Source organism: Gossypium raimondii, chromosome 3 (genome assembly GCF_025698545.1).
Source record: "Gossypium raimondii isolate GPD5lz chromosome 3, ASM2569854v1, whole genome shotgun sequence".
Classification (NCBI taxonomy): Eukaryota; Viridiplantae; Streptophyta; class Magnoliopsida; order Malvales; family Malvaceae; genus Gossypium; species Gossypium raimondii.
In genome coordinates, this window is record NC_068567.1 from 22,798,710 (window position 1) to 22,813,399 (window position 14,690).

At 34.8% G+C, this 14,690-nt stretch overlaps 1 protein-coding gene across 9 annotated transcripts in view; it reads right to left on the reverse strand.

Annotated features, from left to right (window-relative positions):
• Positions 1–896: 896 nt before the first annotated feature.
• LOC105793878 (phospholipase SGR2) overlaps positions 897–14,690 on the reverse strand; it is a 29,466-nt gene continuing 15,672 nt past the window's right edge. For 4 of the 9 annotated variants that reach the window (XM_052628202.1, XM_052628203.1, XM_052628208.1 and 1 more), the window contains 12 exons: positions 14,533–14,598; positions 13,904–14,425; positions 13,675–13,735; positions 13,427–13,554; positions 13,124–13,196; positions 12,435–12,537; positions 11,907–12,000; positions 11,709–11,771; positions 10,796–10,844; positions 10,521–10,618; positions 9,699–9,745; positions 897–1,684 (listed from right to left, as the gene is read on the reverse strand). In XM_052628202.1, the coding sequence (XP_052484162.1) occupies positions 1,444–1,684; positions 9,699–9,745; positions 10,521–10,618; positions 10,796–10,844; positions 11,709–11,771; positions 11,907–12,000; positions 12,435–12,537; positions 13,124–13,196; positions 13,427–13,554; positions 13,675–13,735; positions 13,904–14,425; positions 14,533–14,598 (1,545 nt within the window). In that variant the 3' untranslated portion in view covers positions 897–1,443. Of the gene's footprint in view, positions 1,685–7,265; positions 8,230–8,546; positions 9,255–9,698; positions 9,746–10,520; positions 10,619–10,795; positions 10,845–11,708; positions 11,772–11,906; positions 12,001–12,434; positions 12,538–13,123; positions 13,197–13,426; positions 13,555–13,674; positions 13,736–13,903; positions 14,426–14,532; positions 14,599–14,690 lie in introns of those variants that run through there. The other 5 variants (XR_008194338.1, XM_052628204.1, XM_052628206.1 and 2 more) reach the window with 5 other exon arrangements.

Here is a 14,690-nt window from a genome sequence, read left to right on the forward strand (position 1 = left end):
TAGTTCTGTAACACCTCACTCGTCCCATCCTCTGATACGGTGAAAGGTGCCACCAGAGCATAAACCAAAAGAAAATCTTGAAATGGTTAATATTTAAAATTTTTAATATCAATCAAATAATTCTTATGAATAGATTAAAATAAATTTAGAAGTTTTAAAAACAAGTTAAAACCATTTAGAAACAATTCACGAGTTATTGGAGGTATCTAAGATCCAAACTAGGCTTTAATGAGCTAAAAATGTCCAAAACAGTGCAAGGGCATTGCCTAGAGGCTTGGTATCAATACCTAAGCCCCTAAGTTCTAATACCTAGGCCTAGGTACCAGTGCCTAGGTGTTAGGTATCGACACCTGGGCCTATTTACTGTAGGTTTTTAGCTACTGTCAAGTTGGGGTCTAATACCTAAATAAGGGTATCCAAACCTAAACCCTTGGATTGATGCACTAGCCTTTACAACCGAAGAGTCTCAGGTTATTGAAGGCTAATGCGACCATGAAGATAATCAATCACTGCCATCTATCGCTCTTACTAATGATGTTAGTTTCTCGAAATTATTTAATCCCACAGCTGGATCATCTTTAATCTAATAATGAAATAACATGCTTAATGAATAAGTATACCATAAAAAGGAAGATTACTAACTTCTTCATTGCATATTTAAACGTTTGCATTTTACTCAACTGATGCTCCAGCTCCAGGGTTATGGGAGAAGAGGGAAAATAATAAGAAAAAAAAATTCACGCCAAAATGAGGAAATGAAAAAAATTTAAAAAAAAAAATTACTATTAACGACCACATCATATTGCCATTATACTGGCGGCTCACTGACCGTAACATAACAAATCCATAGCATTGAAGACCATATACTAATTTTTAAAACTTCGGTGACCAAATCATAATTTTAAGCAAACATAAATTACTAAACTTGTAGTTTAACTACATAAAAAATCATGAGTTGCAGTATGATAAAATCCCACAGTAATTGCAGATGGAACTTACTACAAATTTCTCAGCAAATTCAAGAATTTATAGTAGTTGAAGTTAGTGACCAACAAGATCCTTTGATCTATATATTACATGCACTTTCTGCACTATAAGAAACTTGTACATTTGTACCCGCCACCTAAATTCACTAAACTATATAACTTGGGAGCAAATCTCTGCATTGCTTTTTATGTACACTGAAAGCAAAAAGCAGTATTATCTTCATGTCTACTGCTGCATATCAACATCCCTGATGAAATACTTATAAAATTCTCCAAACAGTACCTCTTTCCAATAATTCTTGAAAACCCAACCCACGTAGAAAAGGTAGCTTCACCAGAAGATGAACGAATAGCAACAGCAAAAGTAACGGAATGACGAAGGAGTAGTGCATCACTTCTTGCCAGATCAGCTAGCATTTGGTTCTAGCGTACAGCAAGAAAAGAAATCTGTTGCCATTCAAGGCTTCTTTATAAATTTCTTAGCTTTCCTCGAGAAGTTTTTCACCATATCTCTGTCGGAGAATGTCAATGGAAGTTCTTCATCAATAGTCTCTCTTTCATCAGACCAGCCCATGGATGCATTCTCATCTTTCAAGCTGCCTTCAATAGACTCCCCCAGGAAGTTGGGATCTTCTGGTATATCTCGATACAAATGTTTCAAAATGAACAGGGCAGTATCATAATCCCTCCAATAGTTTCTGTTAAACAAAAGGTTTACAAATCAAAATTGGAACAAAAAATACAAGTTTATTCTTGAAAGCTGAGGCAACATCAAACATAGGATTGAAGCTATTCCACCCCTCAAGTATTCTTGCTGCAGAACATTCGAACACAATGATGGTATGAAATTTTGCACATTTTTTTGGGGCCTTGTCTTGAGGTTGGGAAACCCCAAATTTTCTATCTTTTACCCTACGCATGCTATATTAATGCTTTTTCCTTTTCATTTCTTAATAGACAAACCATTTTGATAGTAACGTCTAAACGTCTACAACAAACATTTATGATTGCCAACTCAAAATTTAAGATGCTACATGCGATTACAACATAAAACAGATATAGGGTTTTCAGTTTTAAAGTTTAATGTGGCCTTGTATTCAAGTTTGGCCTCTCCACCGATTCTCCTATGTTTCTAAGTTCAAATGCTTGGTATCAAATTTTAAAATAGTACTAAATTCTCCATGATTAATGATCAGGATTAATATGTTGTTTGATGATCCTAATTTGTTTGTCCCCATGGCAAGATTTTCTTTTTAGTTTTTAGTATTGGCTCGTGGGGTGTCGAAAGATTTAGGACTTGAGCATAAAGACGAATTCCTAAATTTTAGGGATAAGTTTTGGTTGCTCTTTGTTTTTTATTTCTGTTTTCATGAAATCTGGTTAGTTCTAGGTTTGATAGGGGTTAGCATGTTCAGTGTTTTATGTAATTTGTTGTTCCTAGAATCAATGAATTATTGATTCCGATTTAAAAAATCTCAAATAGTATCAATGCATGATCCTTGAGACTTGGGTGGAAAATTTACTAGATGTACCATGACTAGAGCCAACCGAGTTTTAGCAACTTTAGGGGTGATGTGGACAACACTAAAACCATCTCCTCCACACCTTTTCAATATTGATGATGCCAGTATGAATTCTTCTCTTCAATTAACCATTCACAAATTGAACAGAAAGAATTACCTAGAATGGAACCAACATGAAACTAGTAACGACGGGAAACAAAGATTTGATCTTTGACAGCTAAAGTGAAGAAATTGGCAACAACTAATCCAACTTCGAAGGCCAATTGACAAAGGCAGATGTCAAAGATTGTTTACAGAACTTACATCTCTTTCTCACACTAGACAAGATATTGGTTTCTCATGTGCTATGGGGTTCAATTTATGAACAATTCAATCGTGGAACATAAATGTAGAACTTTGGATTGTATGATATTTTAAGATGAGACCATGCAAGGGCATGTATTTCAAAAAGAACTTAGGCAAAGATATTCAAATCTTAGTGAGTTCAACAACTAATTGCAGGTTACCAAAAAAAAATCATTTGTGGCATAGTAGTGCAAATGGCACAGGAGATTTGTTCCGATATGGCCAACCATGCAACAGCTCGCAAAAATGGCAAACAACAAATGCGATTCACTTGGCAGATTGTTATTTGACGAACTATCTCGCGGACTAACAGTATGCAGACAGTCCATATGATACAAGCCTGGCAGACTGTCCAAGTGAGAACAAATTTGCAGACACATGAAGCTGCGATCTGTATGGCGGGATTGAAGAAATGCGGAGTATATCTGTGGAATGTGCCTGCGGAATGTATCCGCAGTTAGAATGAAGTTGTTTTGGTGCACGCTACCTGTGATGAGTGCGTGTTTGTTTTAGGTAAAACCAATCTTGGTAGATTTTTTTATGTGTTCAGGTAATGATTGACATGTTTGGTTAATTTTTTTTATGTATTTCAAGTTTCAAGATTGTATTAGTGGGATTTGTTGAGTTCTCTTGAAAAGAAACTCATATATATTGTAAAGTTTGAAGAAAACAAAACATTGAGAGCACTCATTATACTGCTAACTCTCTGTTTTGCTTTCTTTCTTTGTTCTTAACACCAACAAGATTTCAGAAGGAATGTGGCTGATAAGGATACTAATTTTTTCATTGATTAGCCTATGAAGATGTTTTGGAACATTTAGGCTATTATAAGCATCAGATTAGAACCTTATTCATTATGATAGATCGAAGGATGTGGAAGTAGATTGTCATTTCATAAGAGATATTGTACAATAGATAATAATGCATGCCAACATGACAGTAAATAAAATACGTTCAAACCAAAGCTCTCTCAAAATAAGTTTTAAAGACTTGAGGAGAATAACCCATATCTACAACCTAGATTGAAGAGAAGTGTGGAAATTCTTCATTCAATTTCGCTATAAATTTGTGGTGATTATTGGCATTATTTTTCTTATTAATAAGGAAACACTTGGGTAGCCTATTACCATCTTTGTATGACCAATATCTACAACCCTGCTTGATAGGGAGTGTAAAAGTTCTCCATTCAACTATTGGCTATAAATACGTTGTTAGTTTTGGTAGTTCTATTTTTCTTGTTAATAAAAAAATTTGGGTAGCCTATTAGCAAGCTACATATGACTTGAAAGTTAGTATATCTTGGAGCTGATCAAATTCATCAAGCGACATAGGGTTAATGACAACATGAGTATCACTCCTAAAATATAGTGACACAAGATTATGCTTAAGAGATCCTTATGCATCAAAGACATGTTCGTAAAAACTTCCATGGTTGAAGTATTATCAAGACAAGGCATCAACATGTTTATAAAGATTAATACATTTTAAGCCTTCTAACTTACAGAAGTAATTAACCATCTCATAGGTTGAATTATTCAAGTACTTAGGATGACTTAAGTGCTTGTTTAGCGAAACTGCAGAAAATAGATTCCTTGAATGTAAGGATTTCATTAACTGATTTACAAATATTTGATTTATTGATTTATTTCTAGTAATTAGGAATTAGATTTCAGGCAGATTTTAGAAGATTTTATTAATTATTGATCCATAATTAGTCTAGGTTGAAAACTTAAAATGTACCATCCCTAACTCATAAAAAATAAAGTTTTCCATTTTCATCTTTTCTTAAATGGTATTAGAGCCTATATCTGATATTCTATGGTTCAGCTTTCATCATTGAATTCTTTGTTTCAGCTTTCATTGTTAAACCCTTGTTTCTGTTTCAGCTTTAATCACTAAATTTGTCTTTTTCGTCCAAAATAGATCAACATTTTATTTGTTTCTCTTCCATTACCTATTTCTTTATGATGTCTGAAATTTCCTCAAGTTGCAGTAGAGTTACCAAAACCAACCCAAACCAATTGCCTCACAATAAAAACCTTATTCCTATCCAAACAATCACCATTAATCTCAATGAAGGAAATTTCACACGATCTCAATCGCCATAAGTATATTAGGGTTGACCAGTGAAACTCCAACCCCCGAGAAGATAGATCTGACATATGTTATTTGGGATGCAAAGAATTCCATGATCGTGACTTGGTTGGTAAACTCAATGGATGAAAAAATAAGTGCAGATTACATGTATTATCCCACAGCACAAAGGAACTCAAGGAAAATGTGACTTTGATCTCGACAACTATTCCCAAATTTATAATATACAACAAAAGATTGAAGAGGCCTGGCGAGGAGAACATAGCGTGATCACGCTTTCTAATGTTCCTAAGGATCTTTGGGATGATTCAGATTTAGTGAACGGTTTGGAAAGACCAAAATGACTATAATTATTGTTGGAGAATTCATGGATTCTTTAGCTGTAATTATGGTGGCGCTGTAAATCTCCTATTATTTAGCTATAATTGTTCTAGATTTGTAAGGATAGACAGATTTGTAGACATAGACTGAGTTGTAAGAATAAGCTGATTTTTTTTTATAGGAGTTTGATTTCTTTCCTAGAATAACTATTGCATCTTTTATAAATGCAGACACATAGCTATCATTTGAAATAAAACACAGTAAAGAGTTCTTCATGGTATTCGAGCTAGGTATTCCAAAAAACTTCTACTTCGTTCATTAACAGTCTTTCATTACTGACACCTTAGCCTAAGAAAACTTATCAACCTTCATTATTGAAACCTTAGTCCAAATATACCGTCTTCATTGTTGAATACCACCCTGAAAATGGTTGATATCTGACATAATTCCTCAACCCTCTCGAACATAGTTAATTAAATAAGGAATTACAAAATTCAAATCCCACTTATCATCTCCATGGGAAGCCTCCTCGTGCAGGTTGAGACAAGGGAGAACAGAGGCAACAAGAGGTTCTTTTTCACCAATGCTAAACATTCAAACCAAACTGAACTCGGAACTCCTTAAAGAAGAGAATAAGAGGTCACATAATCTACTTAACTCTCTTGAAAAAGCCAGTACATCATGTGTATTAACTCAAACAAGCAAGTTCCCTAATTAATGTGCTCTAATGACTAAGACTATTAACAAAAGCTCTTGGGTCCTAGACTCCAGACTGTTGATTACATGATGATTTCCCATAATTTATTTGTCACTTTTACTCTTTGTCCTAGTAACAAAAAGTTTGAAATTGTAGATGGATCTCTAATCAGTTTTGCAAGCCAAGGAATTGTGGATTTATTTCCCTTCTCTAAAAAACGTGTTACATGTTCCCAAGTTATCCATGAACCTTATGTTTGTTCGAAAAGCAATCCAAGATCTCAATTGCTCAATGACTTTCTATCCTACTCACACTGTATTTTTTATGATTTAGCTACGGAGAGTATAATTGAACATGCTAAAGGAAGGGATGGATACCATATCTTAGAGGCTAAGAGTAGCAAAGGTAATCTATCCTCCTATTATTCTAAGCACACAAATTCAAAGAAAGAAATCTGGCTACACCATTACCACCTAGGACATCCTCCATTTTCTTTGTTGAAGAAATTATTTCCTTTTCTATTCAAAACTATTGAAATAGACAGTTTACATTGTGATGTTTGTGAGTTGGCTAAACATCATCGTGTTTCATTTCAACAATAGATAATCTTTACCTTTCTCATCAATCCCCTCAGATATATGGGGATCATCAAGGGTTTCTAACGTGACAAGAGCGGTTTTTTACATTCGTTAAATAATGCACATGGGTAATGTGGGTTTTCTCTTAAAAACGAATCTGAGCCAAGTGACACATTTCCCTTCTCTTTTCAATCGATCAAAAACCAATTCAGAGCGAGCATTGAAAATCTGAGGACCGATAACACAAGGTATTATGTATCACATTTCTCTAAAAGGGAAAGGATTATTCATTACTCACGTGTAGATACTCCTTAGCAAAATGGCATTGCTAAATGCAAAAATTGACATTTACATGAAGTAACAAGGGCTCCCTTTCTTCAAATAAATGTCACTACAACCAAATGGGGATAAGTTTCAGCAGCAGCCCATTTGATAAATAAGATGCCTCCAAAAGTTCCTAATTTCAAGAGACCTATGGAAATACTTCAATCCCATTTTCCTAACATTTATATAACCACCAAACTTCCTCCAAAAATTTTAAGGTGTTTTAGGCTTGCTCATATTCACAACAAAGGGAAACTTGACCCATGAGCCCTAAAGTGCATTTTTGTAGGTACTTCTTCCACAAAGAAGTATAAATGTCGTCACCTCTGCTCACAGAATATTTTGTATCTATGGATGAAACTGCTAAAACTTAAAATCAAAGGTGGCAACGGAAAAATGAAAAAACTTCCACTGTTGTTGATAATTCAATGAGAAAAAATACATAGGTATTTATATACACAAAATTGAAAGAAGGAAATTAAATCCCTAAACATAAACTAATTGAAGAAACTAAATTCTTAGAAATCAGCTATACACTATCAATTATCACAATTATTAGTTGTCAATAAGTCAACACTCCCCCTCAAGTTGGGGCATAGTTATCACACGTCAGATTTCCGGACCAAAATATGGTATATCTTATTGCTAAGACCTTTGGTGAAGACATCAATTACCTGCTTGTTAGATGTCAAAAGAAATAAGCTCAAGAACCAGTAGTTAACCTTTCTTTGATGAAGTGACGATCAATCTCAATGTGTTTGGTTCAATAATGTTGCACTGGATTTTGGGTTATGCTGATGACAACCTTGTTGTCACAATACAAAGATAATCTGTCTTCTTTTGACAATTTTATTTCTTCCAATACTTTTCCTAACCACAAAAGCTTAAAGACTCTGAGTGATAGACCTATATTCTGCTTTTGCACTTGATCGAGCAACTACACTTCTTGCTTCAAAGTGACTAGGTTTCCTCCCACAAATCTGCAATATCTAGAGGTAGATCTCCTATCATCCAGAGATCCAACCCAATTTGCATCTATCAAGGCCTCTATCAGGAGGTGACCATGCTTGGAGAAAAAAGATCCATTCCTCTGGCAGATTTTAGATAGCACAAAATGTGAAAAACATCCTGAATAGTCTAAAAATAATGACACCATAGCACCGAAGTCTGGTGAGTCACCTTGGGAAGCTATGGCTAGTTATGCTGAGCATTTGTTGTCAAAACCTTCAATGAAGGATAAGCCAGTCATTTTGACCCTGAGATCACCAAGGCTGTTTGCACTGAAATTCGAAAGGCTGGTAACCTAGGTTTGAGCGTAGAAGATGTATATAGTCTTGTCAGAATGCCAGGAGAAAAGGCACCTGAAATTATCATTGATACACTCCAAGCATTCAGAAGAATAACAGAAAGTTTAGTAAGGTGCTGATAACCTTGACGAAGAAATCTATGCAATAAAATTGCATGCGACTACAAAGTTAGGAGAAGGAAAACATGGAAACCAAAATAATGCTTTAATTTTTATCTGTGGAACAGCTTGCCAAACCATTGATATGAACCAAGACAATTACATGAACAAAAGACTGCAAAGAGCTGATCTAGAAATTTATGATTAAGTACAGAAAGTTTTCTCAACGAAGTCAAGTTTTCCAAGCTAGAAAGAATAATGTAAGAGCTTGTATTTTTATTATAATATTTTATTATTTCAGTTTTATTTTATAATATTTATTTTAAGTAATATATATTATAGACGGCTAGTGCTATTAGCTATGTTAACGGGACTCAGGGCACAGGTGCCTGATATGGATAAGACTCCTAGTGTTGGACACGGTAATTCTCGAAATTTCGGACACAGGGACACTGTCCACATGTTGGACACGGACACTTGGACACTTTCCAAATGTTGGGTACGGCAGTAGGACAGGGCGTCTCACATTTAAAAAGTATAATTCTTTTTGGCGTCTCATAACCTAATTTATGAGATGATCCAGCCTTTGCCTTTTTTGGAAAGGTGCCTTTTTGATTTTTTATGCCTTAGCTTTTGGCCCATTGTGAATTTATAAAATCATGGGCTGGTCAGGAGTCTGGACCAGCATTAAAAATTTTATAAAAAATCCCTAACTAAAAAAACCTAGAAACTTGATTGGGGCTTTACGTATCAGATTTTTTTTCTTTTCCTCAACCAGCAATTTCTTTGTTAGAAGTCATCCACGGTCACCGCCGCCACCTCCACTGTGTATCCTCCTCATCCTGCTTTCTTTTTCCTTTTCTCCAGGTTTTTTCTTCTCAGTTCTCCCACCGCCGCGTCCATCAATTTTCACCGGATCCAATCCATGTCCAGTGTCAGAATCCGTGTCGGATCATGTCAACACCAGTACTGCACCCCTAACTGCCGGAGGTTATTAGTTATCTTTAGGGTTTAAACCTAGGGCTAGAATAAAACTTTATTTGTAAGAAAGCCTAGTAACTGAACTTGCAAGAAGAAAGCCTATATAAATAAGTTGTAGGCTTTACAGTCATAATATGATTCTTATTATTTTTCTTTGAATTAATATATAGAAACTAGAGGTTTTTTTTAAACCCTAAGTTTTCTAGAGTTTCATCTTCTCTCTTACTACTTTGTTTAGCCCCAAATTCTTTTATTGCTGCTCATTTAGCACCTAAATCATATCATTATTTCCACAATTTCCTTTCCTTTTTCAAACTTTGTAAACTTGCATAAATAAGCTAAGCTTTGAGTTGAATATGCACAACTTTTCTTCTCCATTTCGATTTCCATTACACACATGCATATGTATATATATATATATGTATATAGATTCAAGAATCTTACGTATGTGACCCAATAGCTTGTAGATATGGATGTTCAAAAGTTTTATCCTGTAGAAAAACAAAACGACTAGTAAGGAGAAATTAGCACCAGCAATCATAACTAAGAACACAGACGAAAATCCTTATGTTACAATAAGAGGAAAAAGACAACTAAACTCCGTCCACTATTTCTTTGATCACACAAACTCTGAAAACTATATCATTGGAAGTTGGCATAACCTCATACACTCTTAACATTTTTTCAAAGATTCCTTGAAATTTGATAATTCCTCATCCAACTCAAATACCAATTTTCAACTCATTTGTATTGCTCAATCAGGTATATGACTAAATAAGTAGAACTATAATTACTAATAGAAGAAGCCAAGAAAGACCATAAGTTAGAGCATCATAATGCTTCAATCTCCAAATCTAAATGCATACCATCATATTTATTGGCCTCCTATAGGTTGGAGACAGGTGTCTACAAGAGTAACATTCAGTGCTAGATTTAGATACCAATGGTACAAACCAGTAAAACCCTACACATCACAGTAATGACAACTGACAACACAAAACTAAAGAACCGATAACTGCTAGCAGTGAAGTGTATTAACCAAAGTTCATGTGCAGTCTCATTTTCATAGGCATACATCACAGTAGTGACAACTGACAAAACAAAACTAAAGAACCGATAACTGCTAGCAGTAAAGTGTATTAACCAAAGTTCATGTGCAGTCTCATTTTCACAGGCATACACCAATGCATGCATGCGCACACACACACACAGACTAAAGGGAAATTAAAATGAAATTAGATAACATCTGACAGTATAATTACACACCTGAAGTACATGATCTATCCGTCCTTCACTTCCAGTTAACCTCTCAATCATTAGAGAACCATATGACGTCTCTTCTTTTTCTTCTACATTCTCTTCTCCTATTGTCATAAAAATAAATAAATGAAAGGAAGAAGAGTATAAATGAAATATAGTAGTAACATATATTAGGTCAAACTATTTTTGTTAGTGCACCGGCAACAAGTGCACCAATTAGTGCTACTTGTACACATAAAAGAGAAACTGAAATGACAAGTGATACAAAAAGTCTAAACTACCTTCTAGGTTGTCAGTGTCTCTTGATTGGCATGCTGTGAGCACTTTTGCCTGTTCAAAGCAATTCTAGAAGTTACCAAATCAGAACTAATGATATAATTTAGTTATGACCCTAAGCCATGTTCCAATTGAGACTCAAGTTTCACAATACATTATAATTGTACAATCAAAAACTAACGCAACAATTCAGCATTTTGTGTATTATGGAATATTTAAGGCAACTAAGAACTCCAATGAAACCAGTATGATCATGTATCTTTGTAGAGATTGGAACTTAAACATGACCAGATACCAAGTATTAAACATGTAAATTAGACTCTTGATTTTAGGTTACTAATTAAATGATCCATGTATTTCACGTTATATATGGAAATAATTTGATAATGCTTTCAAGGTTCAAATATTCATTAACTATTAATTAAAAATTCAGAATAAATTTCTACAACATTAACAGCCAATGCTTTTGACACCGAATAAACCAAACAGGGATAAAAGCTTCATCATAACCTCATAAGGTTCAGCACTAAACTGTCAACACATGCATTTCTTCTAGCTTTGGAGAAAAGAAAGAGAAAAAAAACAGACTGTTTTAAGTAGAATTAGCCCAAAACAAAATTAAACCTCTGCTAACTATTACTGTTATATCATTCCAAAAGAAACAAACAATAAGTGAATGAGAATGACTTGTACTCAAACTTGCACTCAGAAGAAACAAATTGGACTTTGACCATTACTCCTATACGTGAACGCATGTATAATTTTACCAGAATAATCAAGGAATCCACACTTAGACCAAATCCAGAACAGAGAAAATTTTGAGAAGTTCATTGCCATAGAAGTTGAAGCAATGGAACCAAATAAAGCTTGCATATATAACAAAAAGATATTAACTTGGGGAAGTTTAATTGGACTCACCCTTACAGTACTGAAATGATCCATTACTACATGAGAACGAGCAGCTAAACGTTCAGTAAATTCCTAAACAAAAAAGACAAGCATATCAAAAGCTAAACATGGCTAGGGTACATGGTGAAAGAGAGGAAAGGGGTAAACCAAAACGGGTGAATTCAAGAAAGAAAGAATAACATAATAAGCATATATCAAAGGCCTTACTTGAAACCCAATATGCAGCCTTTTTCCACCTTTATGATAAGGGATAATGACAGGACGTTTAGTGATGTATTCTTTACAAACAAGTGGTTCTACTCTGCATAAATTCAAAAATGCTCTGTAAAGTTTAACGACAGATTACGATCACAAATTAAGATGAAAAAATGAAACATGTCCAGAAAGAAAGAAACAGATGGCAAAGGGAATACAAATTTTCAGTTGTTTTTGTTTTCCTTTAGGACGCTGCCAGGTTGTGGACACACAAAGATAGATACGCACATGATATCAACAAATCAAACTCAGAGCTACAGTGAGTCCATTCCTCACCCCACCCAAGACCCCTCTCCTAAAAACAAGTGGAGAAAAGATCATACACTTGTCTACACCCAACTATAGCTTCACAATTCTGCCAGTTTAGATGAGCCAAACCAAAGAAGCTCATGCCCCGCCACAAATGAACCATTTCACTTAAGATCTGATATTCTCTGCACCAATGATGAATAAAACAGTTCATTACAGGTTAACACCAACCTATATGCTACAGGATCAAATGGATGGAAAATGTTGAACATTTGACGACAAGCTGGCATCTCTTCAGATATGTTCTCCTCATCCCAATAATCTTGCCCTTTGCCTGCAACATAGAGAAAAATAGTTAGCAGTTCAAGCACGATATAAAGTACAAAGAGAACTGTTGTGACGGGGCTGGAAATCAGGAAAACTAAGGTGAGAAACATAATGTTAGAACTTGAAGATTCAACTTAAACAGAAGATATGAGGGAAGCAAAAAGTAAGAGAGAAATATAGTAGCTAATAGCACCTTATATAAGACGATAAAAATTGTGGCACACTAAAAACTGTATTAATTTAAGTAGAGCAATTAAAAACATAACTAGGACATAGCAATTTAAAAGATTAAGTGAAATGATCAACAAAAATAAAGTGAGATTATTTATCAGAAGAACCAGGCACAGCATAATAAATAGCAATATTTGAAATAAAGTGAAAGCATTCATTAGAATCGTGATAACTCTCTGTGACTTCATAAAAAATACGATAATTATCTTCCACCGGCCAATGGTATCCAACTTTTATTAAAAGTAATAATGAATAGAACACAAAAACTTTACAAAGTAGAAAAAGGAAAATTGCAAGTATGCTTAAAGGATTTAAATGTGCCAATAGTATACACATAAAAGGCTTCCAAATTTTATCATTACCAAGTCCAATACGGATATTGCGAAGGGCAAGGAACACTCCCAAAGGTGATCCCACTGCAAAGAATGTGTCGACCTGATATTATAAAATTTGAACTGAATAAGTCACAAGTTCCATAAAATGTTAAATATCCACTTTTTCTTCTTCTGGGAAGGATTACCTTGGTTGTATGTTCCTATGTATCTTTCAATACTACTAAAATAACATTAGTATATCTTAAAGAGAAGGTACTCTATCACAGGAAAACCAAAAAAAAAAAAAAAACATTTTATGAAAGAAAATCAATTATATTCTTTTAATCATACCTTGAATTCAAGCTTTGTGTATCTAATATAGGGGGTATAGCTCTTTGTTGCATCCTCTAGCTTCAGTGGCAGCTTTTGATCAAACTTCTGCAACATAGGTGGTTTTTGCATAAGCATCTCCTTATTTTCTGTTATATAAGACATCAAAACTTGTATAAGATGTCCTCCATAAGAATGAACCAAATGATAATATCAAGAATAGAGATTTCCATGCACTAAAACGAGGGGGGATCCTTCAATCAGCATACCACCTATATCCTCAGAGTTATTTGATTCCAGCTCTGCAATTCTTGCTTTTAGGGAATCGATCTGAAGCAGGGGAAACGTTCATTTAACACATTGAAATCCAAGGAAGCAAAAGAAAAACATCTATCGGTGGTCGCATGTGCCCAAAAAACAGTATCCATAGAAACAAGATACCCTTCCTGAATGCATAAGTATGTGTATGTTCCTATATAGGCAAATTGAAATTCTTACCTCCTCTTTAAGCATTTTGATTGTTTTATCCCTATCTCTGGCTTCTTCGCTCTCTTCCTCAGTAGCTTTCTCCCAACAACCGTCTGAGACAACAAAGTCTACTTCTGTAGTTTCCCCAGACCCACTCTCCTCCAGCCAAGGGGCTCCACTAAAATCATTAAGTGATTGATGCACGTCCTCCCTGCAACTTTTCTGCATAGGGTCCTCAGCTGCTACATCAAATTTAGTTGACACTGAGGATTTGTCTTCAACATGTCCTTCTATTACTGATGGATTTGGAAGTAGAATTTCTTCCCCAAGGCAATCGACTATGTCCTTTGTCTTCATAGTTGAGTCATTTTTCTCTATATTAGCCAAAGAACTGCATTCAAAAGACTGGTCAATCATATCAGGAGAACATTCTAGATCTTTTGAGTCTTTCTCATACAGACACTGCATTGGAAAAAGGGAGGAGAGATTTTCTTGATGGCATAGGATGTCGTATGAGAGGACGCTTCCCAAAGAATGACCATATATTGAAACCTAAACAGAATTGATGCCATAATTAAAAAACATTGAGTGGAAACAATGTCAAAACAGTTATATAACTTAATGAAATACAATACATACTCATTCAACTAGACACATACCTTTCCATCATAACCAGGATTCCGTTTAAGAAACTTTAAATACAGCCTATTTAATTGGTTTGAAACCTGCAGGACGAGAATTACATATTGATTTGGTTTCAAAGTTAAATCCTTTTCAGAATGTAACAACCTTATTTCATTAAAGGGGTCCACCAAAG